Genomic DNA, 27,810 nt, shown 5'->3' with positions numbered 1-27,810 from the left:
TTTCTTTCTGATTCCAAAAAGCAAGCTAAATCATAAAATAAACACATAGAATTGCTACTTCTGTAGTATTGGAATGTTACCACTTATTGGGCTTATTTAGGTTAGGCCCTGTCCAGTGAACTACCTAACTTCCTTCTCTTTTCATGAACTGCTGTCTCTGTCTGGAGAAGTTCCAGATTTTTTCCTCCTCTGGCCATATTATGTTCATGGAGAATAACCTTCACTGGAGGAAGTTTAAAAACCTTGAACTCATGTCGAAAAGGGAGGAAAACCCTACTGGAGCCTTTTAAAAGAGATTTAATGTTGAGTGAAGAAGCTTTTATTTGTCCCTTTTTCTTATAATTGCTCATAACTTGTTCATTCATGTTATTCAACAAGTATTTATTTAAAACTTACTATATAAGCATAGTACTCTGGGAGGGGCTAAGAAGAATAAAGAAAAGTCCTCTGCCCTTTTAAGTTCAGAATTGGGAAGATAAGGTACGTGAAGCCATGGTACCTGTATGTTGGGTTTGGGTGAAAATGAATATAGATGTAAACACAGAAAGGCAAGAGACTGAGAGCTGTTCCCCACTGAAGCCCAATGTGAGATGAAGGTGCAGTTAAAGCATCTCTGCAGTGAAACCATTGGTCATTTAGAAAGAGGTATTTGAATTTTACAAATGAAAAACTATTTTAAACACAACTTCCTAGGGCTTGCCCTGTAAAGCAATGCAAACAGTAAGTTTTTACTGCTCATTGCCTGCAGTATGAATTGTTTTAAGACATAACATGTGTAGGGTAAGTGGATAGGTCTGCATTTGGTTTCTGATGTGTAGTAGACACCTTGGTTTTGAAGCCTCCTTGGTAAAATTCCTTCCAAGGATTCACTGGTGTGTTATGTGAGGAGAACATCGACAACTGTGACCCGGATCCTTGCCACCATGGCCAGTGTCAGGATGGGATTGATTCCTACACCTGCATCTGCAATCCTGGGTACATGGGTGCCATCTGCAGTGACCAGATAGATGAATGTTACAGCAGCCCTTGCTTGAATGACGGTCGCTGCATTGACCTGGTAAATGGCTACCAGTGCAACTGCCAGCCAGGCACGTCAGGTAAGCCTGCTGTGTTTATGTTTCCTATGGGGTTTTCACTGTTTCTCGAAAACTGTTTACACAGATGTCTCAGGCTTTCTTGACATATGTGTAGACACCTGAGAAATTGTCCTGATTCTGAGAAGCACAGCCAGAAACATCTCAGAGACAATAGTTTATAAAGCTGATGATTCCGTGTATATGTTTTTGTTAGAAGCCACTTTAGAATATTGCAATTATTATCTAAGATTGAAAACCCTCCTGCCTTTGTGGCTTGCTTCAATTGTCATCTTTTCTTTAACCTCCACCCAGCTCAGATTAATGAAGTTGGTCCTTCCCTTCTCCCTTCCTCCATCCCTCTTGTCCTTCCAATTGTTTTTTCTCCATTTCAGAGTCCGGTATCTTTAATGTGACACTTTTCTCCTGCCATCTGTCTCTGTTGGGCTTTGGGTTTTTTGGGAGATCCTAAGGGAAAGGAAAGACTTTGCAGCCTGCCGCAGCCATTGTAAATTAGAATGAAGAGCTGCCATTTACCATGCTGAGTTTGCTGCTGCTTCCTGCCCAGTTGAATGACCGCTTATTAGTTGTGAGGGCATGCTCCTCCTTGCCGAGAGAATGTTGAATTATTTTCTCAGGCAGCAGCATTTCACAGGTTTCACTTGAGTCTGTTTTACTTATTTGAGGTATAATTATAGTTACAACTGTGGTTAATGGACAGAGAAGTACTATGTCTCAGATCAAAGGAAAATGTATTAGTGAAGATTAACTAGTATGTGCCTTTGTTAGAAGGGAGCCTGCCAGTGCAAGAGAGTGATTTATTGAGGTCTCATTCTCGATTTAAGGAAAATGGCCTATGTAGGGGGCAGAGGTGGGGGAGGTAGTCAGATGGCCTCATTTTATTTTGTTATTTCCAAATCCATTTCTTCAAACTTGTCAAAGGCCCTGGTCTTCCTCCAGGACCTCGTACATGCCAAGTTTGAAAACAAAGTCCTTTTTGAGTTGCTCAAGCATACAAAAAACATCCCATGCCTAAAGAGTTGAAAATGCCTCCCACCTCCCCACGTTTAGATAACTCACTAAAAGAGCTGAATAGATCTTTGTGAGACCTTCCAAAAGCAATTTGCTTCCGGGCTGGTCCCCAGACATGAGAAATTGCAGTGCAAAAAGAAATTTGAGAGATTTACAAGCAATTGAATGGATGTCTTTAGAATGGCGGGCTGTTTTAGGCTTTGCTATCATTCCCATTATAACAAGTGTACTAGAAATCTGGGTGAGTGGTGGGTTAGCAAGCACATTGTTTTCCCTGGGATTATATCGTTATGCTAGGATGTGTCAGGTGTGTTCCCCGGGGAGGATGGGGAAGGCGGGGTGTAAGTAGCTGTCACCGAGTAGGCAAGAAGTGGAGCCGGGCAGCATGCAAGCAGCACAGAGAAGGCAGCCACAGAATCTCTCAGCAAACCACCAGATGCATTCCTGTGCCTTTTTGGAGAATGGAAGCAAAGAGATGCAGGCGACATAAAGAAATCTTGGTCTGTGATGGTGGAGAAAGACCTGGCATGTACCAGAGGCCTGGGGGAAAGGATTCATTCAGTTAATCGTTATGATAGACTCTCACATTCTAGAGTAAGAATCCACGACCCATTCATAATACGGTCCTGAATTGGTAGGTTGGGATTTGGAGAATGTGTAGGCAGAGGGATGCTTTATACCCGCTGTTTATAATTGTGGTTTCTCACTCACTGTGTACTTAAGGGGAGATATACGACCCAGAATCACTCTCGATGTTGTCTTTCTCCCATGGTCCTGTGGTGGGAGACCATCTTCAGTAAGCCTTCTTGGATTCCAAGTCACAGATCCCGACCTGACTAGCTTAAGGAATCATAAACAAACAAGCAAACAACAACTGCAAAACAAAGAGAATTTAGTGAAGCACACAGACACATCTTAGGGATTCCAAGACAGAACTGATCCATAAGGCTTAGGGGAAATAACCAGGAAGCAGGGCAGTTTGCACACAGTTCATGTCCCAACGTTCCGATGAAAGAATCTCATTGGCCCGGCAAGGGTGAGTATCTGGCTGTTTCTGCTCCTATGAAACATGGCCTTGGGAGTGGAGTCACTCTGGACCCCCATGGCTTGTTGTGGCCTGCCTTGGTTGATTGTGGATAAATGGGGGTTGTCAACCAAGGGTTACACACATCTCCTAAAGGCATCCATTTGTATACAAGGAATATGGAATCCTTGCCTCATTTGTGGCTAGTGAGCTAGTAGAACCTTATTAGCCACAGAATGACCAGTGTGATGTGAATAGCACAGAATCCAGACAGCCTGGTTCACATCCTAGCTGTGGTGCTGTAATTGTGCAAGTCCATGATAAAATGGGTATAGCAACTTGATTTGGTGGTTGAGTGAGAAGATTAGAGAAGTGTGAGTGAATCTTTATGGCATTTTGTCATGGAATTTTCATTTAATTTACATCCTTATTACTAGGCTTCATTTTTAGACTTTGGAAAGTACCAAGGTGTTTTTCTAAGATACCCCCAGAAGCATCATTAAATTCATGTTAAATAAATAATGAAGCATCATGAGGTTTCTACAAAGTAATATTAATAATAATGGTAGGTACAGCCCTACTGTTTAGTTACCCATATCTACAATTAAGTTTTTCTTAACAACCAAACTCTGCCAATCATCTGGAGAATAGACTGGGAGGAAGGCAGCATACTGCAGGAAGTTATCAGACCCTTTAAGATCTATCCTGTACTTAGCCTGCAATGGTAAGTCAGTTTAAAGCTTACAAGTTCCTAAACTCTAATGTTCATGCAAGCTTAAATTTTATCTTTGGAACACAGTACTGCCATTTGTTTTCCTTGAAATGACAGGTTCATTTCTTTCATATAATGTTTGCTAAATACTTAAATCTGAATAGCCCTGGTCTGTCTTTCAGTTTTTCTTTCCATTAAAGTGGGATTCTGTGAAAAAGGCAACTGTTTCAGTTCAAAACTCAGACAACAGCACAACTGCTTTTCCTGGAGACGGTTGTGTGCTTTGGCATGCCATGGAATCACTTTATGTGGCCTGCCCATGTCTTCACGTGAACAGTGGTTGTATACTCACAGGTCAAGCTGCAGTTAAAGTATAAAGTTAATCTTGACTGCTTCATCAAAGTGATTCTTAAGTGAAATTATCTTTTTGTTTAGTTTTCTTTTAACTTTGAGTGCATGGAGGGGAAAGATACAGTGACCAGCAGTACATTTTAGTGCCACTGCCTTGAATCCTGCTTAAGTGTCAGCATTCCTACCCCATTCCTCTTGCAAATGAATGCAAATACCAACATGATGAAAAAAGCAAATAGTGGCTTCGTATGATTAATGCACTGATTTTGCCCGCATGGTCCCCCTGGCAGTGTCTGGAGGACTGCACTCTGAGAACTGCTGCTACTTACCACTATCCTGGGGTGGCTGGATACTCTTTAGGTTTCTGAAAACCTAGCATCACAAGCAGAGATCATGGGCCTCCCTGGGGCAATATTGCATGTTTTTTTCTTCCTTTCATCTTTGCAGGTGTTAATTGCGAAATCAATTTTGATGACTGTGCAAGTAACCCTTGTACCCATGGAGCCTGCATGGATGGCGTTAATCGTTACAGTTGTGTCTGCTCACCAGGATTCACAGGTGATGCTCTTTTTGTTGGGAGGTCCCTCCTACAGCCCCATCACTTTGGGAAAAGGGCATCTAAAGGAAAATTATGTTCCAAATGTTTCTTATTTCATTTTCTCTTGGAAGGTTAGAAGTTTTTTTTGTGCTTCTCTGGCCCAGTTTTATGCATACATGCCTTTCCTAAACTGTAACATGAAATTTTTCATTAATTAGTGCTTTTAGGCCATGTGTTTATAGCTACCTGAAAAGAATTTCTAGTCAGATGATACCATGAGTTTCTGTCCCTGTGCTTGAGTTATACAACTTCCAAAGCCACCTTTAGTTTTCTAGACTTACTAGTGAGTGCCTCCTGTAAAGGTGTAAGCAAGGTAAAATTCTATGCAAACACTAAATGCTTTTTTCTGAGTACTTCCTCTTGTGGAAGCTTGTTGGATGAGGCCAGAACTTGGGAAGACCAACCTAATTTGGCTAGCACAGTGATATGTTTTCTCCCCAAGGGGAAGAAAATAGTAAAATTGGTATAATTCTTAAATTGTAAATAGCTAAAACATTTACACACATGTGTGTGTAAACACACACAAACTCACACACCTTTCTTCTCTCTCTTGATGTTAGTAAGATTACCTTTATCTTTTATTCTTCTGATCAAAAAGTGCTAGAGGCTACTGAGGAACTCTGAGGCCCCTTACTGACACACCTGGTTGGTAATAGAGCCATCAGAGAGCATATGCTGTGCCTGTCCTTTTCTTTGTAAACAGTGCCACACACAAGCAGGCACTTACATAATGATGTTACTGTTTAATAAATGCCATTTGGTCATTTGCAACCAATGTGAGAAACTTCTCTGAGAGCTTTTTAAACTATGCTGTCAAAAGGCAGTTGGAACCAAGTGAAGTGAATGTCTGCCTCTTGCCTGCTGGAAACTTATTTTCCTCTGTATTTCACAATCCTTTTTCCTGCTTTGTATGATTGTGGACATTAGGGAGGAATGTCTGTGGCCCACATGGGTCACCATGACCACTTAGTAGAAAATCACCCAGAAGACAGGTGTAATGGAAGCTCTCCTATCTCATGCCCAGCACTGCTGGTGGTAGCCAGATATACTTTGGTGTCCTGAAACTTGTTATTCCAAGATTTTTAAATGACAGCCAACCAAATACACAAAAATTCCTGCTAGATAGGATAATAGGTGCATTTTTGTTAAAGAGGTAATAAATCTCATGCTTAATCAATAAATGCTTAATCTCATTTGTCAGTGCTATTCATTCCTGTGGTATCAATGAGACACCCAGAGCTTAGGCAAGGTAAGTACCGGTGCACTACGTTCAGCAATCTAGCCCAGGCAGCCCTACCTCTAGAGCCCTGCCCATGCCCACTTCACTGGACAGCTGAAGGAGGCGCCTGCTATGGTTTCTTTTTAGATATGTAAGCCTTAGACTGGACTTATGTTTTTTTGGAAATGCCAATGAATCATATTCGCTTTCTTTTTAACATTCAGCAAACCAGGAAGGTTACGGAGGGAGGATGTAGGCTAAAAATATTCTAAAATAAACTTAAGGTGTAGCATGAAACTACATAACCAAGAAATGTAATATTTTGGTTACTGGGTGGTACCCTGTTTCTGGAACTGCTTTCTTTCTTTGTCTGTTTTTTTTTGTAAATCAGTTGCTGAAAGTACAAGACAACTGTGGTATATATTCATGAGCTGTAAATCTAAGGCGTTTTATTTTTTCCTTTGTTTTATTTTAATACTACTACATTTTTTCTTTTTACAATTTTAATAACAGCTTTGACAGATTTAAGGGAGTTTTTACTTTTTTTCTGTTCTCCTCAGACCTCTTTATACTTACTGATTGAATGGGAAAAATAAATCATATTGTTCATCTATAAGGTATTTTTCAGGTTTACAGACTACTTTTTCAGTTTCACCTTCATATTTATTTTTTATGACTTCACATAACATGCCATAAAGGTAGATAGGTTGGATAAGAAACCAAAGCCCAGGCAGCAAAAACTGAAATAAATAAGTGGGACTACATTAAATCAAAGTGCTTCTGCACAGCAAAGGAAACAAAGTTGAAAAGGTAACCTACATACAGATGGAGAAAATATTTGCAAGCAATATTTCTGCTAAGCGATTAATATCTAAATAGGTCAAGAACCTCAATAGCAAAGAAGCAAATCATCTGATTAAAAAAGGGGCAAAGGACCAGAGAAAAAAATTTCAGCTATGTATGGTGATGGATACTAACTAGACTTTTTATGGTGATCATTTTGCAATATATACAAATGTCAAATAGTTATGTTGTACACAGGAAACTAATATGTTATATGTCAATTATACTCGACTTATAAAAGACAGATTAGGCAGCAGTAGCTAAACACAATATTAGAAAATATTATTAGAAAATTCCCAATATTTCAAGTAGAGGATACTGCAAGTATTCACTGTAATGCTCAGAGGTACATGATTTAATGAGACTTGATTGTATTTTTAAGGTATAAATCATCATTTACAGAAGTTTTGAAAGCTTCGCAATCTACCAAACCCTAGTGATTTTCAAATAACATTGAAAGGCCAACCATGAGTAACAAATCTACCAGTACAGTTAATCCTCATGAAACTTACACAATGTCATATGTCAACTACATTTCAACAAAAAAATTAACAAAACAAAAACAAAAAAAGTAGATAGGGAAGTTTTATTATCCTCATTTAACAAATAAGGCAACTGAGAGAGAGAGCTTGAGGTGTCCAAGGCCTGAACCTGTGAATGGTGCAGTGAGGGCTTTGGGTCCCCGAAAGCAGGCTTCCCCCAGTCACCTCGCTAGCCAGTGTCTGAAACAGCATCTAGCACAGAGGAAACACTCAGTAAATGTTGCTGAATGAATGTCTAGAACTCAAATGTGGTACTTCCGACATCTAACTCTAGGCTCTGGAGTCTGGACTAGCCTTTAACTATTTGTTAAATAGTTACAAGGTAAGGAACACTGGCTAACTTCCCGTGCAGTAGTTCCTGAGCTAAACAAGGTACATAGCCTTGTGCTGGGCGTTTCTGATGCTGGGCAGTAACTCCCTAAAAGTAGGACCTTGATTGTGAGGCAGCTGTCAGCCCACATGGTAGGCTGAACAAGGAGGCACTTAACCCTCTGGGCTAAAGTGGCTTGAAAATTGGTTCTGTAAAGAGTTTTGAAAACGAATAAAGAAAACGAGAGGAGTGGCTTCTGAGAAGATGCTTCCAAAAAAAAGGACAGAAAATGAAGGCTTTTTCCTCTCATCCTTCCCTGAATAGCAAGCTGAGAATAGCTGTGTAGTTCAAGAGTTCTGGCTCGTATTGTAGTGCCAGTGGCAACATCTAAAAAAATTAGAGGTTGAGGCTAAAGAAATAGTATTTTTAAATAAGCTATTAATAAAACACTGAAGAGGAAAACAGCAACCACTATCACATTATGGGTCTTTACCAGGAGAGCCACTAATGATGGTTTAGAGAGCAACAGAGGGTGAAAAAATGTTAATTCCCATATTTTAAAGGGGTGTGTATCTATTTTATTTGGAATTTCCTCTTCTAAATGAAGGGTTACTCTTTCTTAAATAAAAGTGCAGGTTTTTATCTGAATCAGAAAATTGTACTCTTTGAAATTTGTGAATTCCTTCATAGCAGTTGCTTATTGCCATTCATGTGCAACCTTATGGTTATTTCAAAATTTTATATCATTTTGGAATACATAATTCTCAATTATTCAAAATTTAACAAAGCAAAACCCATGTAACTGGCACATTTTACTTTATTCAGTTTAAAGTAATAAATGTCAAGGTTATGGCAGACATCTTTCCAAAGGGCTGTCTTGGGTGTGTTTTAGAAAAAGAACATAATTCACTTCAGTTCGTATATCCTGAGCATTTACATCCTTGTATAATGATAAACTTGATAAACACTTATTAATGATAATAATTGTCTACATCAGAGTTTCTCAAAATGTGGTATTTGAATCATCTGTATTATTTTAAATGTTTGCTGGACCCCACCCATTACAATCCATGGAAATGGGGCCCAAGAATCTCCTTTATAATACATACTTTAAGCAACTCTTTTGCATATTAAAGCTTAAGAACCACTGGACTAGATTGAGAAATGCTGAATTGTTTTATCAATTATCAGAGGACAGTAATATTATACTTTGAATACTCTTCTTCCTGAGACAAAAAATGGATTAATACAAGTCTAAGAATGGAAACAAAGTGGTTTTTCTTTTTAAACAGTTTAATAATTAAACTAAAATCCATTCATTAAGCATTCCAGGTAAGTGTATCATATGTAGAAATGTAAGAGGTTGACTAACTAAATAACTCAAAAATGACTGCAGTAAACTAGCTGAACACAGTGAAAAGCAAAGCTTCTTTGAAGAGTACTCAGAACAGCATCGAGAGGAGCAGCCAGCTTTGGTAATATTGTGTTTTCTTTTTGAATCCTTGTGAAATTTCCCCATTACTAAGATGGAGTAAAATATATATATATATATATATATATATATATATATATATATATATATATATATATATATCTCAAAACACTGTAACACCATTCCAGCATTTTGTTAACTTTTCTTCATTATTGAAAGTCAATGCTGTTTGCTCCTTCCTCTCATGGCCCTAAATGCTATTGGGTGTCTTATTTCTTAAATCTTGACATTTTGTGATGAAGGTATCTCATAGCCTGTGGAGAGAAGGTGTCAACACAGTATGTCTCATAGTTCTGTGTCTGTCCCCAAAGTATACTGAACTTGACCAAAATGGTCCCCCTTCTCCACAGGGCAGAGATGTAACATTGACATTGATGAGTGTGCCTCCAATCCCTGTCGCAAGGGTGCAACGTGCATCAATGATGTGAATGGTTTCCGATGTATATGCCCTGAGGGGCCCCATCACCCCAGCTGCTACTCACAGGTGAATGAGTGCCTGAGCAATCCCTGCATCCATGGAAACTGTTCCGGGGGCCTTAATGGGTGAGTAGCTGCCACATACCAATAGTTTCTTATTGACTTGTGTCCAGTCAGTTGGGTTTTAGTACTGGCCGTACCCTGTAGAAGTCAGGGACTTGAGCTAAGACTTGGTTAAGATTTTGGTAGTTTGCATCATAGTTTTCCAAAACACCATTTCTTCCCTTCCTTCTGTAACTAAGCAGCTGAAAAATAGGGAGGAATGTCTCCCTTGTGTGGATAGTCAGCACATGGAGGGACCCAGGGTTATTTTATGAGTCCTTGGCCATTGTGCTCTTATTATTCATTGCATGATTGAGTTCTGAGGGGTACCTTATTTGATTCCACCTCCCACCCCCACTTAAAAAAGCTCAACTCTGTTCTATCACAGTACCAGGGTGTACTGCTGAAGAGTTGGTCTCAGCTAACTTTAGATGTGGCCCCGATGAAATAGTCACAGTTTGTAAGCCCCTCAGAGTTTTGTGATGTGTTGGCAAGTAATTTTCTAGAATCACAGAGTGTGACATTAGGTCCCATGAGATAGTCCAATACTCTTCTTATGCTTCCCAGAAGACAGGGTTCTGGGCATTGCTATTTGCTATACTTACAACAGGTAAAAGAATGGAGAGTGCATTTAGAGACAAATGGGAAATCAAGTTCCTTCCAAGATGAATCACCTCAGTGTTCCTCCATTAGAGTATACGGCAGGCTGCAGAGCATTTCAACTCATCTCCCTTTTTGCTAAGGATCTCCAGCAAAGAGGCTATCATCTCCCAATAACACACACTAAGTGCTAATGATGTTCAAATTGTGAATAATGTACACATTTTTCAAATACATTTTTTTGTTGTTGTTCCATTTCTTGCTTAGTACCCTAAGTGCTTTCTGGGGCAGGGTTTCAGATCATAACAAAGCATGTCTCAGAAGTCAGACATTCCAGGAGCTCTTCAGAGTGGCTTAGGGTCTCTGATACTAACCTGCTTCCTGGGTGTCTATTTTGCACCAGAAACAAGGGATCCAATGGTTTGCTTTACTTTAGCTTTATATATAAGAAAAGAACTGTGCAGATTTATCCATGTTAATGTGTCTTTCAGATTGGCGCAATATGTTGTACCAACCACTGTTTACATATGAAGGCTCATTGCAATTAATTAATTTCTCTAGCATCTCTGTGAGGCAGGGACACACCATTAAGGTTTGTTTACTGCTACTCCAGATGGGCCCATGTGATTTACACCATGTCCGTGGTCATCCAAGTATAGGTCCGTGGAAGAGTAGAAATGAGATTAGTTTACCCATGAGCTCTCTGTCCCTCATTTTGTCACCAAGTCCTGTATTTCAGCTATGACTCAATTGTACATTCATCCCCTACAGTAAAGAATCCTATTTCTTTCAGATACAAGTGCCTCTGTGATGCAGGCTGGGTTGGCATCAACTGTGAAGTGGACAAAAATGAATGTCTTTCTAACCCATGCCAGAATGGAGGGACCTGTGACAATCTGGTGGATGGGTACAGGTGTTCTTGCAAGAAGGGCTTTAAAGGTAAAAACAAAAGTGCATATTTCTGTCTCCCCTCTCTTGTCTTTTCGTGGTTGTGTACTGCATGCCTCTCTTCTTTTCCCTTCCTTTTTCTGGTTCATTCATAGCAAACATGATTTGAACACTTAATATTTATAAGGCACTTGGGGGGTAAAAGTGTAAATTGATATAGATTGTACCTTCAGCCTAGCAGAAAGGTGAGCTAGTAAAACAGTACTATTTAAGGTGAGCAGCTAGCATTCCACTTATACAACTTTGGACAGGTTAAAGGTGAGCTTCTTGGTGCACGTTTGATTCTTTGGTAATTCAAGAGGTACTGGTGGTAGAATGAAAATATTGTCTTAGTGTAATTATGATAGCAATAGTATGGCAGGTTCCGTGTGTTCAAAACTTTTCCAGCAAATTCTCTTACACATTGAGATGTTCTTAGGTACATAGTCAGCTTTGGATTTCTGGAAAGATGCATAATAGTGGATATTGAGTAAAATCATTTTTGAGTTGTCAGTGTTGTTTTTCTACCATCAGTTTTCTCTTAGAAACTCATGAGAGAGAAATTTGTGGGTAAGTCATTTATATTTGCACTCCTCTATCCACTTAGTCATTGATTTCCCCACTCAAAAATTATTCCAGGCTACTGTGATACAGCAGTATGTCTTGGTCACTTTACTTGCTTATTTGAAAAGTTTCTGAGACTGTATTCTGGTCATTAATTTTCTGGTAGATTATATTACATTTGGTATATATATTACATATATATAGATATATATATACATTATATAAGAAACTTATAGATTTAAAAGCACTTTCATTTCCTTGCCTCATTGAGACTTGCTGATGAATGAAGAAAATCAAAATTAAAATATAACATCCAAAGTTGTATGGCTATTCAGTAGCAGAGTACAATTGAATCCAGACCTCTGTATCCAGACTATCGATTTCTTTTTTGCAGTGCTATAGTTCCTCTGCTTTAGGGCTCTGTGCCAGGCCCAGTGAAGATGCAGAGGTGTGTAATATGTGGGTACTGTCCTGTCCCCATTAATCCTTCCTTACTTTTCTCCTCTTCTTAGTGGGAGGAGATTGTATGACTTGGATCAGGGTAAAACAGCTTTGTGATTTCAGGAAGGACTACCACGTCAGTGCTAGGGACTATGCATATGAATGTATGGGCATAAATCAGAGACTTTGATTAATAAAAAATGTTACCATTGATAACTCATACCCACTTTAAAAGCTCTGGCTAGGTACTTTTTATATAGAGAGCTTATATTTAGATATAGCAACAGATTTTTACCCTTGATGAACTTCTTGGTTTATTAATGAGAAATAACTTGTATTTGGAGGTACATTAAACTTTCAGGCTATTCGAATATACTGCTCTTGCATTTATCTTTTTGACTTACTGAGCACTGTCTTTTACTGACTGACCATATTTCAGGGACTTGTCACTGACATGAGTGAACAGGGGTCCCAGTGGCCTGAAGAAAATGCAATTTCTGAAATGTTAAATGTTTACCCCTGAGAGTATTGCTAACAGAAGTTTTCACTGTGTTTGGTTTTTCCTCTTTGCTGTCTACAGGCTACAACTGTCAGGTGAATATTGATGAATGTGCTTCAAATCCGTGTCTGAACCAAGGAACCTGCTTTGATGATATAAGTGGCTACACCTGCCACTGTGTGCTGCCACACACAGGTGAGCCCTGCATTCGGGGCCGAGCCCTGGGGTCTCAGAGACGGGGTCTGTGGGGCAGTGACGCCGCTCAGAGGAGACACTCCCTGGGGCCCTTTCCCCTCACTGAGTGATCTTGAGCTCTTGAGAAAGCAATGTGGCCTCCCTAGATACAAGTGGTGGGGACACCCTTTTGCCTTCTTTGTAAATTAGGAGTTTGACAAAAGGTGTTTGTTTTTTAAAATCACCTATGGCTGGAAATGTTGCATAGCTAGCTGATAGCCTAATCCATTATTTGAACGGGCCCAGTGTTTCCACAGCCTGCACTCCTAGTCTAAATTTCAGTAAAGCAACAACTACCACTTATTGGTAATTTACTATGTGCCAGATACTTTAATACTTTGGATCATTTAATCTAATGCTCATAGTAACTGCAAAGTTGCATTTCCTATCACCACTTTATACATGAGGCAAAGGGAGGTCACTTGCTGAAAGTCACAAAGGCAAGTGGTAGATCTCGGAATTGCTCCAAAGTCTCTCAGAATCTAAAGGCTGTCATTCTTCTCGCATTCAGTATCACCACGTGTCATTCCGAGTATTACCCCTTGGATGGCAGTCACACGCACAGAAGACATGGGTGTAACTTCATTTCGTATCAGGTGTTCTTTGTTTCAGGTGGTATTTTAGGAGTGTGCTTGGACATTTCTTTGTTGTATTCTCCTACCTCTTTACTTCCATCTTGTGATTAGTTATATTTGTGTGGCTTATTTACCTCCTTGTCACCCATTTTCTTCCCCATGGGGCACAAAACAGAAACATGGATGATAGCTTTGCATGTTTCTCCAGTATGCAGCATGCAGGTAGGAGCATGGCGGAATTCTTACTCCCCTGGGGTCTTTGGCTGCTATAGTAGCTGTTATTAGTGACAGAGTGGCCAAAAGCATGACTCTGTTACCTTGATACTGCATTGTTACCTTTGCCCCTCTTTAGAAGAAATGTTCATGTAGGGAAACAGCCTGGTTGATAAAATCAGAATGTTTGGAGATCCCCAGACAAAGACAGTCTAAATGATGTCATTCCATAGTGACAGTGCTGATCACATTAGGTGACAGGGAGATCATCTTCCTTGCAACCATAAAGAATGAGAATTGTGATTGTGGGAGATAGATGTAAAGCAGGTGACACCTTGTTCAGTCATGTCATAGGCTTGCCTATGTGTGACTTTAAGGGTAGAGCTCATCTTGAAAATATTTATTTGTCTTCTTGTTATTGATACTATAAGAATATTTGGCTATACATTGGCTATTAGTATTTCTTCAGTTTAGGCTCCCAATACAAGAATTTACTACATGTGAACTTTGAGAAATTATGCTAGACTGAAATCATATGCAGATTAAAATTTCAATGCCGAGTATTGTTAAGTGTTCTTATTGTCAGCTTAAAGGGAACTAAGCAGCATTGCCTTCCCTTTTAAGCCACTATTCTGACCATGTACATTAAATTTTGGTTGGGGATGCTGGTGAAAATTTGTGGTAATTTTTTTCTTTTCTGAATACCAAATTTAGGATAAAATTTAAAATTGAATTAGTTGTAACATGACTTTAAAAACAACCTAATTTCCCTTTTAATAAAAGCATTCTTTCTTTCTTTCTTTCTTTTTTTTTTTTTGCTGAAAGTTTATATTCACTATACTAAGGCAGGAAATATTAGTGGGCAAATATCCACGTCATGTTGTCGATGTCAGTATAAGGGGACATGCTACCAGGCAGTCAGAATTACTTTCCTGTTTCCTACCTCTGCTGGCCTCTGATCCACCCCACTGCCTTCTGGATCAGGTTGGCAGAGGTTGTGAGGAGCACAAGTCCATGCTGTTGCTTCTTCTCTGTTCATGTGGAGGAGCATCTGTGAGGCTAAACTTCTGAGCAGCTGAACCTTAGCTTTGGGTATGCAGGAGCCATCACCCCTGCTGATGAGGGTTTCCAGATACGTGAAACCACTTGTGATAATAACACACAGATGACAGCAGCCTGACAGTTGCTGAGCACTCATTCCGTGTGCCAGGCTACATCCTAATAAGCACTTTAGAAGCATTTTTCATTTAACCCTCAAAAAAACCTCTGTGAGTTACTTACCATCCTAATTCCCATGTTACTTATGTAGAAGTCTCAGAGAGGATAAATAACTTACCTAAGGTCATACAATTAGTAATCAGGTCAGAGCTAAGACTCAAAGAACCATAGATCTCTCTGAATCCAGAGCTCTTAACTGCTACTTTAGAGACTTGAATTTGGAGACCATTCTTTGGTATAGAATTTGGGGGAATTTCAGATTCCTTGGCTAATTCTCTATCATACACTTTGCCATTTGCTTTACAGGCAAGAACTGTCAGACTGTATTGGCTCCTTGTTCCCCAAACCCTTGTGAGAATGCTGCTGTTTGCAAAGAGGCACCAAATTTTGAGAGTTACACCTGCCTGTGTGCTCCTGGCTGGCAAGGTAACAACATGAGGGTGGAGACACCAAGAGCTTTAAACAAAGTGATCAGGTCACCAGATGACCCTGGTTTTCTGAAGCCATCTCCTTGTCAAGAACACAGGCCTTGTCCAAGAGCTGCTAACTGGAATGACTTAGGTAGCCTTTCCATTTGGCATGTCTTTGGGGCCGCCTAGTGGCTGAAGACTCCAACATGAGTCTGAAAGCATAATGTTCTACAGGGAATTTTAGCACCTGGGCAGCAACTTGTCAGAGGCACAGAATCCTTAACAGACATCCCAAAGCAGGAGACCTACCAGAACATTCTTGAAGAAACCCCATCCACCCCAGCTGAAGCTCAGGCCCCACATAAATTTCTGTGGGAATCAGCTTCCAAAGACTGAGTCTTTCAGTGCCTCTATGTTTTTAGGGCAACGGTGTACAATTGACATTGACGAGTGTGTCTCCAAGCCTTGCATGAACCATGGTCTCTGCCATAACACCCAGGGCAGCTACATGTGCGAGTGCCCTCCAGGCTTCAGTGGGATGGACTGTGAGGAGGACATTGATGACTGCCTTGCCAGTGAGTATACCAGCCAATTCCTAGGCCCCCTGAGGGACAGGGAAGCACATAGGGAGCAGAGAAGGGCTCAGTGGAGGCAGCTGCCATCAGTGCTGAGACTGGCCATGGCAATGTTTTATCACATATCTTTAATACTAGTATTTAAAAGATCTTTTGAAGCTAGTGCTTTAGGAGTTGAGGCAATGGAATCTCTTTTAAGCATTCAGTTCCTGACTTTTGTACATTGACAAAGTGGGGACAATGCTATAATAGTTTTTTTTTTTTATGAAAGAGCAGATCTATTGGATATAATTAACATACAGTACTCCACCATTATTTTAAATGTACAATTCAATAATTTTTGACATGTATATCTCTGTTCCAGTAGATTTGTTTGAATTTTTTGTAAGTTTATATAAACTTATTATATGATTTCCAATCATATAATGCAAACCCCTTTTGGGAAAAGGGAATATGACTTCTCTCATTTAGCATATTATTTGAGACTCATCCATGTTGTGTGCATTAATAGTTCATTCTGTTTTATTGCTGAGTAGTATTCCATTGTTTGGATAGACTAGTTCACTAGTAGAACATCTGGCATTTTTGCAGTTTTGGGGAATTACAAATAAAGCTGCTGTGAGTAAGTCTGTGCAGACATGTGATTTAATTTCTCTTGAGTAAATATCTAGGGGTGGAATAGATGAATTGTGTGGTAGGTATATGTTTAACTTTTTACAAAGTTGCCAAAATGTTTTCCAAAGTGGTTATACCATTTTCATTCCCACAAATGTGGTATAAGACTTCAGTTGAACCACATCCTCAGGAACACTTTATATGATTACTTATTTTAATTTTAGCCATTCTAGTGTGTGTGTGTGGTATTTACACAGTGGTTTTAAACTCGCATTATTAATGTTGGTCAGCTTTTCATGTACTTATTAGCCAGCTGTATATCTTATCTGATGTCATGTCTATTCAAATCTTCTGCCCATTTGAAGAGTTGGATTGTCTTATTATTGACTTGAAAGTTCTTTATATTCTACATACAAATTCTTTGTCAGATATTTGCTTTATACCTGTATTCTACCAACTTTTAGCTTCTGTTTTGATTTTCTTTTGAAGAGGAAGAGTTTGATTTTGATGAAATTCAATATATCTTTAATTTGCTTTAGTTCATACTCCTTATATCTTCTTAAACAAATCTTTGCTATGGTCACTGAGGTTTATCTCCTTCGATGTCTTCTAAAACTTATGCTTTAGGCACTGACCTTTATTTAGGTTCGTGATCTATTTTGAGTCAACTTTTATATATAGTATGAGTTTTAAAGGTTTTAAAGGGTAATTTTGCTTAGTAGTTTTGCTAAACTCACTTATTAATTCTAGATTAGTTTAGCTTCTAGTTTAGAGTCCTAGGATTTTTTGCAGAGATAATCATATTATTCCTAAATAAATACAACTGCTGTAACTTTTATTGCTTCTCAAATCTGTATGCATTTTATTTATTTATTTATTTATTTTTGCAATTTTGTATTGAGTATGACCTTTAGTAAATGCAGAATAGAAATGGTGAGAGAAGCCAATTCCTACCTTGTTCTTGATTCTGGGGTAGAAGCATGTAGTCTTTTGCCACTAAGTGTAATGTTACCCAGAGGTTTCTTGGTAGACGCCTTCTATCAAACTGAGGAACTTACCATGTACTCCTAGTTTGCTAGGAGTTTTTTTTCCTTTTTATAATGGATGAATATTGATTTTTCTCAAGTAATTTTTCTGTATCAATGAGGTAATAACCATTTTTTTTGGTCTTTTAATAAAAATGTATTATGTTAATTTATTTTCAAATGTTAAACTAACTTTAAATTCCTGGGACAACTTCTGCTTTGCCATGATATATTATCTCTCTCGTATATTATTGGATATGATTTTCCAAAATTTTGTTCATGAGGGATATTGTTCTCTAATTTTCCTGTACTACATTTTACAATTTTGGTAAGAGCAATGCTAGCCTCATATAACAGATTGGGAGTTAATCCCTTTCTATTTTCCAAAAGAGTTTGTGTAGAATTGGTATTATTTCTACTAAATATAGAGTCCTAGAAACATTTTTCTTTTGGTGAATATTTTTAACTATAACTTTAATGCCTTTAGTATATACAATGCTATTGAGGGTATCAATTTCATTTTTATTGAGCTTTGGTAATCTGTATTTTTCAATGATTGAGTTTTACTTTAGGTTGTCAGAATTATTGGTATGGAGTCCTTCATGAAATTCCCTTATTTGTACTTTTACTGTTTATAAGATCTGTGCTGATTTCCCTTCTCTCATTTCAGATATTGGTAGTTTGTGTCTTCTTTCATTGATTTTAGTGATCTTTTTTAGTGAACCCATTTTTAGTTTCATTATTTTTTACAATTATTTTACTACATTTTATTTCATTGATTTCTGCTGTTTATTCTTTTCATTGCCTACCTTGGATTTAGTTAGTCCTTCCATTCCGGTTTCTTAAGATAGAAGCTTAGGTCATTAATTTTATTTCTCTCTATATTTCTAACATAAGCATTTCATGCTATATATTTTTCCTCAAAACACTGCTTTAGCTGTATTTCACAAATTTTGATATGTCATGGTTTTTTTCATTCAGGTTAAAATACTTCCTAATTTCCATCTTGGTTTGTTCTTTGACTCATAGATTATTTAGAAATGTGTTCTGTGGTTTCCAAATATCTTCTGTTGCTGATTCCTTCCAGAGAGCTTTTGTTACTGATTTCTAGTTTAATTCCATTGTGATCTGAGAACATACTCTTCATGATTTGAATTTAAAAAGCATGTCTTATGGTCCAGTGTATAGTCTGTTTTGGTAAATGCTCTGTGTGGACTTGAAAAGAATGTCTGTGTGTTGCTGTTTAGTGGAGTGTTCTATAAATTTATTAGTTTGAGTTGGTTAACTGTATTTTAGGTCTTCCATATCCTCCGTGATTTTCTACTAATCTATAAATTATTGACAGAGGGATATTGAAATCTCCCACTATCATTATGTATCTGTCTATTTCTCCTTCCACTTCTATCAGTTTTTGCTTAATATATTTTGAAGCTCTGATATTAAGCACACATGCATTTAGAACTGTTATGTCCTCTTGAAGAATCAAGTCCTTTGTCATGAAATAACCTTCTTTAACCCTGGTACTATCCCTTGCTCTGAGGTCTGCCTTGCCTGATATTAATATAGCTTCCTGGCTTTCTTTTGATTATTGTAAAGGTGTATATTTGTTCCATCCTTTTATTTTTTTTACATCTGTGTCTTTAAAGTGGGTTTCTTATAGAATGCACATTGGGTCTTGCTTTTTTCTGTCTGATATGACATATCTTCTAATCGGGGTGTTTACATCATTTAAATGTAACATGATTTTTTATATGACTGGGTTCAATATTTGCCATCTTGTTATTTGTTCTATTTCCATTTCCCTCTTTTTTTGCTTTCTTTTGGAATAATTGAGTATTTTTTATGATTGCATTTTCTTCACTGGCATATTAGGTATATCTTTTTTTTTTTTGGTAGCTGTTGGGTTTACATTATGCGACTTTAACTCATTAAAACTTATCTTCAATGATACCGCTTATATAGAGTATAAGAACCTTATAATATGCTTGCATTTACACTCCTCCTGCCCTCTGTCCTGTTGTCATATAATGTATGTGCCATAAACCTCCCAGAATAGTATTTTTTGCTTTAAATGGCCAACTAATTTTTTTTAATGTATCATTATTATTTATTTTATTTATTCATTCATTCATTCATTTATTTATTTGTTTGTTTGTTTATTTATTTAGGTATCATTAATCTACAATTACATGAAGAACATTATGTTTACTAGGCTCCCCCCTTCACCAAGTCCCCCCCACATACCCCTTCACAGTCACTGTCCAATGGCCAACTAATTTTTCAAGAAATTTGAAAAATAAATAAAAGGTCTTTATATTTATCTGCATATTTTTAATTCCTGGTGGTGTTCATTGTTTTGTGTAGATCTGTATTTCCATTAGATATATTTGCCTTCTGTCTAAAGAAATTCCTTTACTATTTCTTATAGTGCTTATCTCCTAAGCGATCAGTTCTTTCTGCTTTTGTACATCTTAAAAGGTTTTGGTTTTGCCTTAGTTTTCAAAGATATTTTCCGAGGGAATATACTTCTAAGTTGATTTTTCCCACCAGTACTTTAAAATCATCCTTCTGTTGTTTTCTACCTTGCATCATTTCTGAGGAGAAATCTGCTGTAATTCTAATATTTGTTTCTTTATATGTTATTTTCTCTCCTATGGCTGCTTTTAGGACATTCTCTTCCCGCTGATTCGTAGCAATTTGATCGTGATGCCCTTTATTGTAGTGTCATGTTTCTTCTGCTCTTTCTTCCCTTCATTGACCCTTTTTGGTATGTGGCTACAAATTTGGGAAATAGTTAATCACTATTTTTTCAAAACGTTTTTGCCTCCCATTTACAACTTTAATTATACACCTCTTAGGTTGTCTGAAGTTGTTCCTCTGTTCACCAATGCTCTATTTCACTTACTTTTATTATTTGAAGGTATTTTGCCATATTTTCAACTTCACCTGTCATTTCCTCTGTAGTGTTTCGTTTGCTGTTAATTCCATTCAGTATATTTTTTCCCTTCAGACATTTATTTTTATCTTAGACGTTTTATTTGAGTCTTTATAAACTTATCTCTGTCCTTGTCACGTTCATGCTTTCTTCTACTTCTTGAACATATGGAGTACATTTAGAATGGTCGTTTTATTTTCCACATACTTATTCTACCATATGGAGAATTCCTGGGTCCATTTCTATTGATGATTTTTCTCCTCATCATGAGTTGTATTTCCTGCTGCTTTGCCTGCCTGGTAATTTTTGACCAGATGCTAGGCTTAAAAAATCTTTGAGACATTTTCAAGTTTTGTTTAGGGTTTATTTGGAAACAGTTTGATATTTTTGAGTCTTTTTTTCAAAGTTTATTGGGTGGGTCCAGAACAGCCATTAGTCTTGGGCTGAAATGGCTCATTACTGGGACTTTACTCTTTTAAGTCTCTACTCAGTGCCACACAAGTTAGGAAGTCTTTTCATTCTGACTGGCCTGAACATCAACTGTTCTCAGCCTGCTGTAGACTCTGGAGATTGTTCCACTTGCTTCTTTTTGGTGGTTCTCTAGAGGTCCAGCTTCAGTAGGTCCGTCACACACACACACACACACACACACACTTATTTGCACTCAGTTACTTGTGTGATGACTGAATCATTAAGCTTCTGATGAGGTTATCACAGTACATTAAGAATAATGACACCTTAATTCACAGCATAGATACTTTCAGGTTGTCATATGGATGGCACCAAACTAGGTCCTGGCAGTGACATGATAAATAAAACCCAGCCTTCATGTTTATGAAACACATAGTTTATTAGGAAAGACATGTAGACAAATAACATCAATATTGTGTGACAGTGAAAAAAATATGTCCAAGGTACAATTGAGGGAGAAATTTAAGGGGACAGAATCAAATATTTAGATTCCTTTCCCACATTAATTAGTATATTAGCCTAAATCTTCAGTATTTAACATTTTTTCCTATTTAAAGTCATACTTTTGCAATATGTATGGTTAGTTTAAATTAATTCAGTAAGTTATGGTGAGTTTCATAAAAAATGCTATGGAAATTGTAGTAGCTGTGTGCTGTGTACTGTGAACAACAAGGGAGGGATAATACGTTTTTTACAGTTGCTTCAGTAGAGATTGCAGATGAGCTTTAGAATGGAAGGAGCCTAATAGACAAAGAAGGTATATTAAATATCTCTCTTATAAGATAGGGGCTACATTACCCACCTGGTATCTATTTTTCTTTTTATGTTTATGGCCTGTCTTTGCAATTATATTTTAAGGTCAGTAAGAGCAGGAGCTACATCTTGTTTTTCTTGTTCTGATCTGTGTATCGTCTATACTGCAGAGGACTGTACCAAGATAATAATTTATTATTATTAAATCAAAATTTGTTGATTAATTGCTGTGAGTGTAAAGTGTTTGAAAACTCTGCTCTATTTAAAATATATTTAAAGTAAAAATCTGATTCTTAATTCTACCTGAATCTAAAAGACAAAAAAACAAAAAAAGAGAGAAAAAAGGGGAAGAAGGGAGGGAAAAGAAAGAAAGATCAGCACAGGGGCTGATTAATATATATTCTGATCTGCCCCACCTACTCCACCACCACATGCACCTTTTGAAAATATTTGCTGATATTCTATGATTCTGTATGTTGGGGACACATATTTAATTTGCTAATGTGTGTGGGGTCAATGCAAGTTTTATGACTCCATTAATCTTGTAAAACTGTTAGTGGTGTATATAAAGTTCGATTATGAAACAGGTTAAGAATCTCAGGCAAGTGTTACTGTAGTCACTTTCATAAATGGAGGAATCAGAGCAACATAGGCATAAAGAAAAGTACAAGCACAGAAAAATCTGAATATTTACTTTTCTTAGTGTGACTCAGTTCAGGTCACTCATCTTTATCAGTGTAAGGTTAAATTGGCGCTGCTGTTCAGAGCTCTAATTCTTGCATGTAATGGCTTAGATCCCTGCCAGAATGGAGCTTCCTGTGTAGATGGAGTGAACACTTTCTCCTGCCTGTGCCTTCCGGGCTTCACTGGGGATAAGTGTCAGACAGACATGAATGAGTGTCTGAGTGAACCCTGCAAGAATGGAGGGACCTGCTCCGACTACGTCAACAGTTACACTTGCAAGTGCCAGGTGGGGTTTGATGGAGTCCACTGTGAGAACAACATCGATGAGTGCACTGAGAGGTGAGCAACCCCGGCTCTCAGCTACCAGTGTCTTTAGGGTAAAAGGTAGAAAGGAGTGGAAACTACAGAGTACATTCCTGGGATTGCTCCACCAGCACCTCCTATTGCCCAGTTCTTGATTCCTTGTAGACATGTAGTTCACAGGCTAAAGGTCAGAGGCTGAAAAGCTCATAGGATGGATCATCATTTATTTCTTGTGTAGGAAACAGAAAGAACTATAATTCTGTCCCATTCTCCTCTTGGTCTCTTGTTCATTTCAGGTGGCAATCTAAAATCACCTATTTCTTTGCAGATTTGTCATCGGCCTTTAAGTAATTTCAGGGAGGTTTGCTTCTTTTTATTGTTACCAACAAGTTTCTCTTTATCAACAAGTCCTATTTCTCTTTCTAAAGAAATCTTGAGTCAAGAGCTATATATTTAGCATTTTTTTACAAATTAAATTGACTTAGGGATAAAATGAAATATCATACATGGAAAACTATAGGACTGAGTAAAACCTGGAGACCTTCACTTTCTCTGGGAATCTCTAGTAAGCTCAGTCTTTTACATACTCCTCTGTATTTTTTGGTTGTGGAAAGGAAACTGGGACTCAAGCTGATTGGCGCCCAGTCTAGTTTGGAAATAAGAAAATTTTACTGGATATAAGAGTTTGGGGGGCTCAGAAGTATTTGTGCCTGTAATATCTTAGAGTCCAGAAACCTTACTTCTTGGGCAGAGGAACCAGGCTCCATGGCTGATGTTGTTTCCCCGTTTGTGTCTTAGCTCCTGTTTCAATGGTGGCACATGTGTCGATGGGGTTAACTCCTTCTCCTGCTTGTGCCCCGTGGGTTTCACTGGTCCCTTTTGCGTCCACGAGATCAATGAATGCAACTCTCATCCATGCCTGAATGAGGGAATATGTGTTGATGGCCTGGGTACCTACCATTGCACCTGCCCCTTGGGCTACACTGGAAAAAACTGTCAGGTAATTAAATTCTGTCCCACTCACTCAGCTCCCTCTAGACATAATCATGATATAGGGAATAACTTAACCTATTGGGCCTCCTCAAGTTCTTACAGTTCTGTAGTAAGAACTTTTTAAATAGCAGGTGAAGAGGAATTAGACTATATAAAATGATTAGATTACCTGGGAACACAGTCTATCTTAAGGCTTAGATGAGGGCTCTTATTTTATTTTTGGATTAATTAGTGAGCTTTTCTTTGATTTCCTAAAACACAATGTAACTTATTGTCTTTGTTTCTGGTATTTGGATGTTGCTGTATATGTACGCCTCTGTTTCAGACCCTGGTGAACCTCTGTAGTCGGTCTCCATGTAAAAACAAAGGTACTTGCATTCAGGAAAAAGCAGAGTCCCGGTGCCTCTGTCCATCTGGATGGGCAGGTGCTTACTGTGACGTGCCCGATGTCTCCTGTGAGGTGGCAGCCTCCCGCAGAGGTGAGCTCCTCCCCTAAGGCTCAAGGACCATTCCCCCAAGTATAGACTGACCAGTGGCATTTCAGGGCGTGTATTGTTACTGTGGGAGGAGAGGAAAGGGGAGACGGTAGTGGATGGGCAAGGCTCTAGAGAAACAGTCTGAGATGGGAGGTGAAAGGGCAGAGGAACAGGTGGAGAGATTCCAAAAAGAAATGCATTTGAAATGAAGCAAAGACATATTCTACTTTCAGGGCTTGCGTGTTTTCAGTGTATGTAAACCTGGTGCTGAGGATTATGAATGAGACAAGAATAAGATTTTAGGTGTCAGTGGCTTAGATTAGTTTGTTCATTCGCTGGTATGAACCGGATGTGTCATATTCTCTTCTGTGATGTATCCTCCCCCACGGGGTTTCACAGGGGTGTCCACGGACCGCCTGTGCCAGCACTCAGGCATCTGTATCAACGCGGGCAACTCGCATCACTGCCAGTGCCCCCTGGGCTACACCGGGAGCTACTGTGAGGAGCAACTTGATGAGTGCTTGTCCAACCCCTGCCGGCACGGAGCCACCTGCAGGGGTTCCACTGGTGGATACAGGTGTGAGGTGAGCGCGATGAGCAGCGGAAGTCGGAGACCTCCCAGAGCCTGGCACCACTGTTGGGAGCACTATTATTGATTTGGCTGTTGAGGTCTTATTTTACGATTTCTAGATGGTTTTACCAGTCACCATTACACTATTACTAATCACTGTTTCCTTCAGTCCCATTGTGAAATAAGTTAACATACCTCTTGCAAGATACTTTTGTAAAGGTCTGGAACCATCTCCCTTCCACAGGGTTGCCTCTAGGATTCAGAGCTAGAGTGTATTTCACAGGCCTACCCAACTCAGTGGACCCTGGTACTTCCCAGAGCAGCAGCTGAGGGAGAAGAAACCGCTTCGAGGAGTGTTCCTCTGACTCGTGCCATTTTCGTGTGCAGTCATTGATCAATCAACTAATAATTCTCTCAAAAAGAATGTTGCTCAGCCTATTCCATGTGGCACCATACTAAGTGCTACCTGTGTATGTTTGAGGAATTGTGTGTCTTTTAAGGGACGTGTCACTGTCTCCTTAATGCCTGAACTGATAATGGTTAGAACAAGATGTTAACAAAACACCAGACACATGAATTTGATACCAATTCAGGCCACCCAGCAACACTGAGAAGAGCTTTGTTTCTCTATTTCTCATAAAGAAGCCAAAGATGGCCCCTGTGTATTGGCCCCTAGGTTATTTATTTCTTCACAACAGGCTGCAACCTGTCAGCTCAAAAGCCACCAGTGCCAAACTCAAATTTTTGCACATCCAGTTGTTTTAAATAGATTTTTAACCTGTTTTGTATATTCTGCACAACTGCTCCCAATATCTACTAGCCATAGGTAAGCCCAGGGCATAAAGACCCCAAGCTCCTGCTGCTCTCAGAGCTCCTGGCTGCTGAATGACATCACCAAACATGCAAGCCCCTCTCTGCTACCCCCTTCCCTTAGAGTTCGTTTGTCCTCCTCCCCTTACCCTCCTCCCTGACTGTGGACAAGCTTATGCTGTAAGGGACTTCCCCCACTTGCACCATGTCAAAGCTTTGCCCAGATAAAGCCACCTCATGGCCAACTTCTTTTTCCTGGATTAGCCCTGAAATCCCTCAAACCCCTTCGTTTACCACACTAGCTTAGCCCACTTCCCCCTGCCCTCACCCCCATCTCAACCAGTTTCTCACACACATAAGAGTTTTCTAAACCTGGAGATCAATAAATGCAATGTCTTTGCTACCATCCACACATACCGTTTGACTGAGTCACAGGGTCCTCATCACATACAAAGGAACTCATATTTTAAAGATGGGAAAACTGCACACAGGACGAATGAAAGTTCTGCACAGGGGTCATATCTGAAATACCCCTCAAATTACTCAGTCCTTTGGACTTCCCTTTAAGTGGCTGTTTTAGCTGGAAGATGAAAATTCCGGTAAGCTGTAGACTGACTCAGCACAGGATGATTAGTAGGTGTGGTGATGCTGGAGAAGCGTACAGGGGAGCTGGGGGGACGTGGAGGGTCACATTAACGTTCCAGATCTCATTTGCTCCCATGCTGTTTCCAGCAGTGGTCCAACATTTGTTGTCCTTTTTGCCTTGTCCTGTCAGTGTGTCCCAGGATATCAGGGTGTCAACTGCGAGTATGAAGTGGATGAGTGCCAGAATCAGCCGTGCCAGAATGGAGGCACCTGTATCGACCTTGTGAACCATTTCAAGTGTTCCTGCCCACCAGGCACTCGGGGTATGAAATCAGCCTTACCCATTCTCTGGCCAGGGCTCTCTCTGTTATAAATCCATCTTCAGTGTTAGGGGGTTTTTAAAAAGTCACGCCTTTAGTTCTGAATCCTGGTAATTCAAGCCATTTCATTCTCTCATCTCTTGCTTACCTCTGATGCTCTACCTCATGTTCTCAGTTCTGCTGTTTGTTGTTGAATCTTATGTTCCACAAAACACAGAATGTGGAAATGACATAATATTGCAACAAAATTGGCTTAGTTAGCAGGATTTCTTGATGCTTTAAAGGAAAGCACCTAGTGGCCTCTTGAATGAATAAATTCACATTTACCTGCTTATGTATTCCTCCGTAAGGTAGGGGAATGAATGAGATGAAAACACTTGTCTGTGTTCATAAGCCCAGGGGAGGAGGCTGATGACCCAAGGCTGTAATTAAGAACTGCAATAAAGCCTAATGAGATGTAACCCTAGACTGTGAATGGTGGGACCATCATTCTGTTATGGACATTGCTCCTGCCTCCTAACAATCTCCTGGAAAGAGCTTGGAGTATTGCATGTTAGAAGAGAGGTAGTTATAATGGTACCTGCTCTGAGTAGCATGTGAAAAAAATGTAAGTCATCCACAATGGTGGGAAGTTTCATCTCAGTGTCAAAGAGAATAGAATGCTAGGGAGGCATTCATTATTGTCTTAGACCTTTATGTCAGTGACTTTTGATAACTTCCTTGAGTTCAGAGTTTGGCTAAATTAGCATAGAAGAGTACCCCACATACAGGCTGATTATACAATGAGACTAAAGAAGAGAAAACTAGGGCAGAACAGCCTTTAAATATTTGAAGATTTGTCCTATGACTCATTATTGGTTCATTCCTTTGAGTTGTTATACTGTTTAGGACAATGGTAGCAAATTAAACCTCAAATCTCCATAGCTTCACACAACAGTGTTTTTTTCTGTTTTTTCTGTGTGTGTATTTTTTTGTATCATTAATGTACAATCACACAAGCAACATTATGGTTGCTAGACTCTCCCCATTATCAAGTCCCCACCACATACCTCATTACAGTCACTGTCCATCAGCGTAGTAAGATGCTATAGAATCACTACTTGTGTTCTCTGTGTTATACTGCCTTCCCCATGCCACACCTCCTACATTATGCATGCTAATCGTAATACCCCCTTTTCCCCCTTTTCCCTCCCTTCCCACCTGTACTCCTCAGTCCCTTTCCTTTGGTAAGTGTTAGTCCATTCTTGGGTTCTCTGAGTCTGCTGCTGTTTTGTTCCTTCAGTTTTTTGTTTGTTCTG

General features: G+C 39.0%; 1 protein-coding gene across 1 annotated transcript in view; it reads left to right on the top strand.

The window, feature by feature from the left end:
- The window catches only part of NOTCH2 (notch receptor 2), a 164,887-nt gene that overhangs the window by 117,001 nt on the left and 20,076 nt on the right, over positions 1–27,810 (top strand). Inside the window, exons 11-22 of the mRNA XM_036924423.2 lie at positions 864–1,097; positions 4,640–4,750; positions 9,547–9,739; positions 11,109–11,254; positions 12,828–12,941; positions 15,293–15,412; positions 15,819–15,971; positions 22,565–22,793; positions 23,556–23,757; positions 24,076–24,229; positions 24,626–24,810; positions 26,383–26,515. Of these exons, the coding sequence (XP_036780318.2) occupies positions 864–1,097; positions 4,640–4,750; positions 9,547–9,739; positions 11,109–11,254; positions 12,828–12,941; positions 15,293–15,412; positions 15,819–15,971; positions 22,565–22,793; positions 23,556–23,757; positions 24,076–24,229; positions 24,626–24,810; positions 26,383–26,515 (1,974 nt within the window). The remainder of the gene's footprint in view (positions 1–863; positions 1,098–4,639; positions 4,751–9,546; positions 9,740–11,108; positions 11,255–12,827; positions 12,942–15,292; positions 15,413–15,818; positions 15,972–22,564; positions 22,794–23,555; positions 23,758–24,075; positions 24,230–24,625; positions 24,811–26,382; positions 26,516–27,810) is intronic.

This window comes from Manis pentadactyla, chromosome 4, assembly GCF_030020395.1.
Source record: "Manis pentadactyla isolate mManPen7 chromosome 4, mManPen7.hap1, whole genome shotgun sequence".
NCBI classification, from domain to species: domain Eukaryota; kingdom Metazoa; phylum Chordata; class Mammalia; order Pholidota; family Manidae; genus Manis; species Manis pentadactyla.
This window is presented reverse-complemented; position numbering and strand designations above follow the sequence as displayed.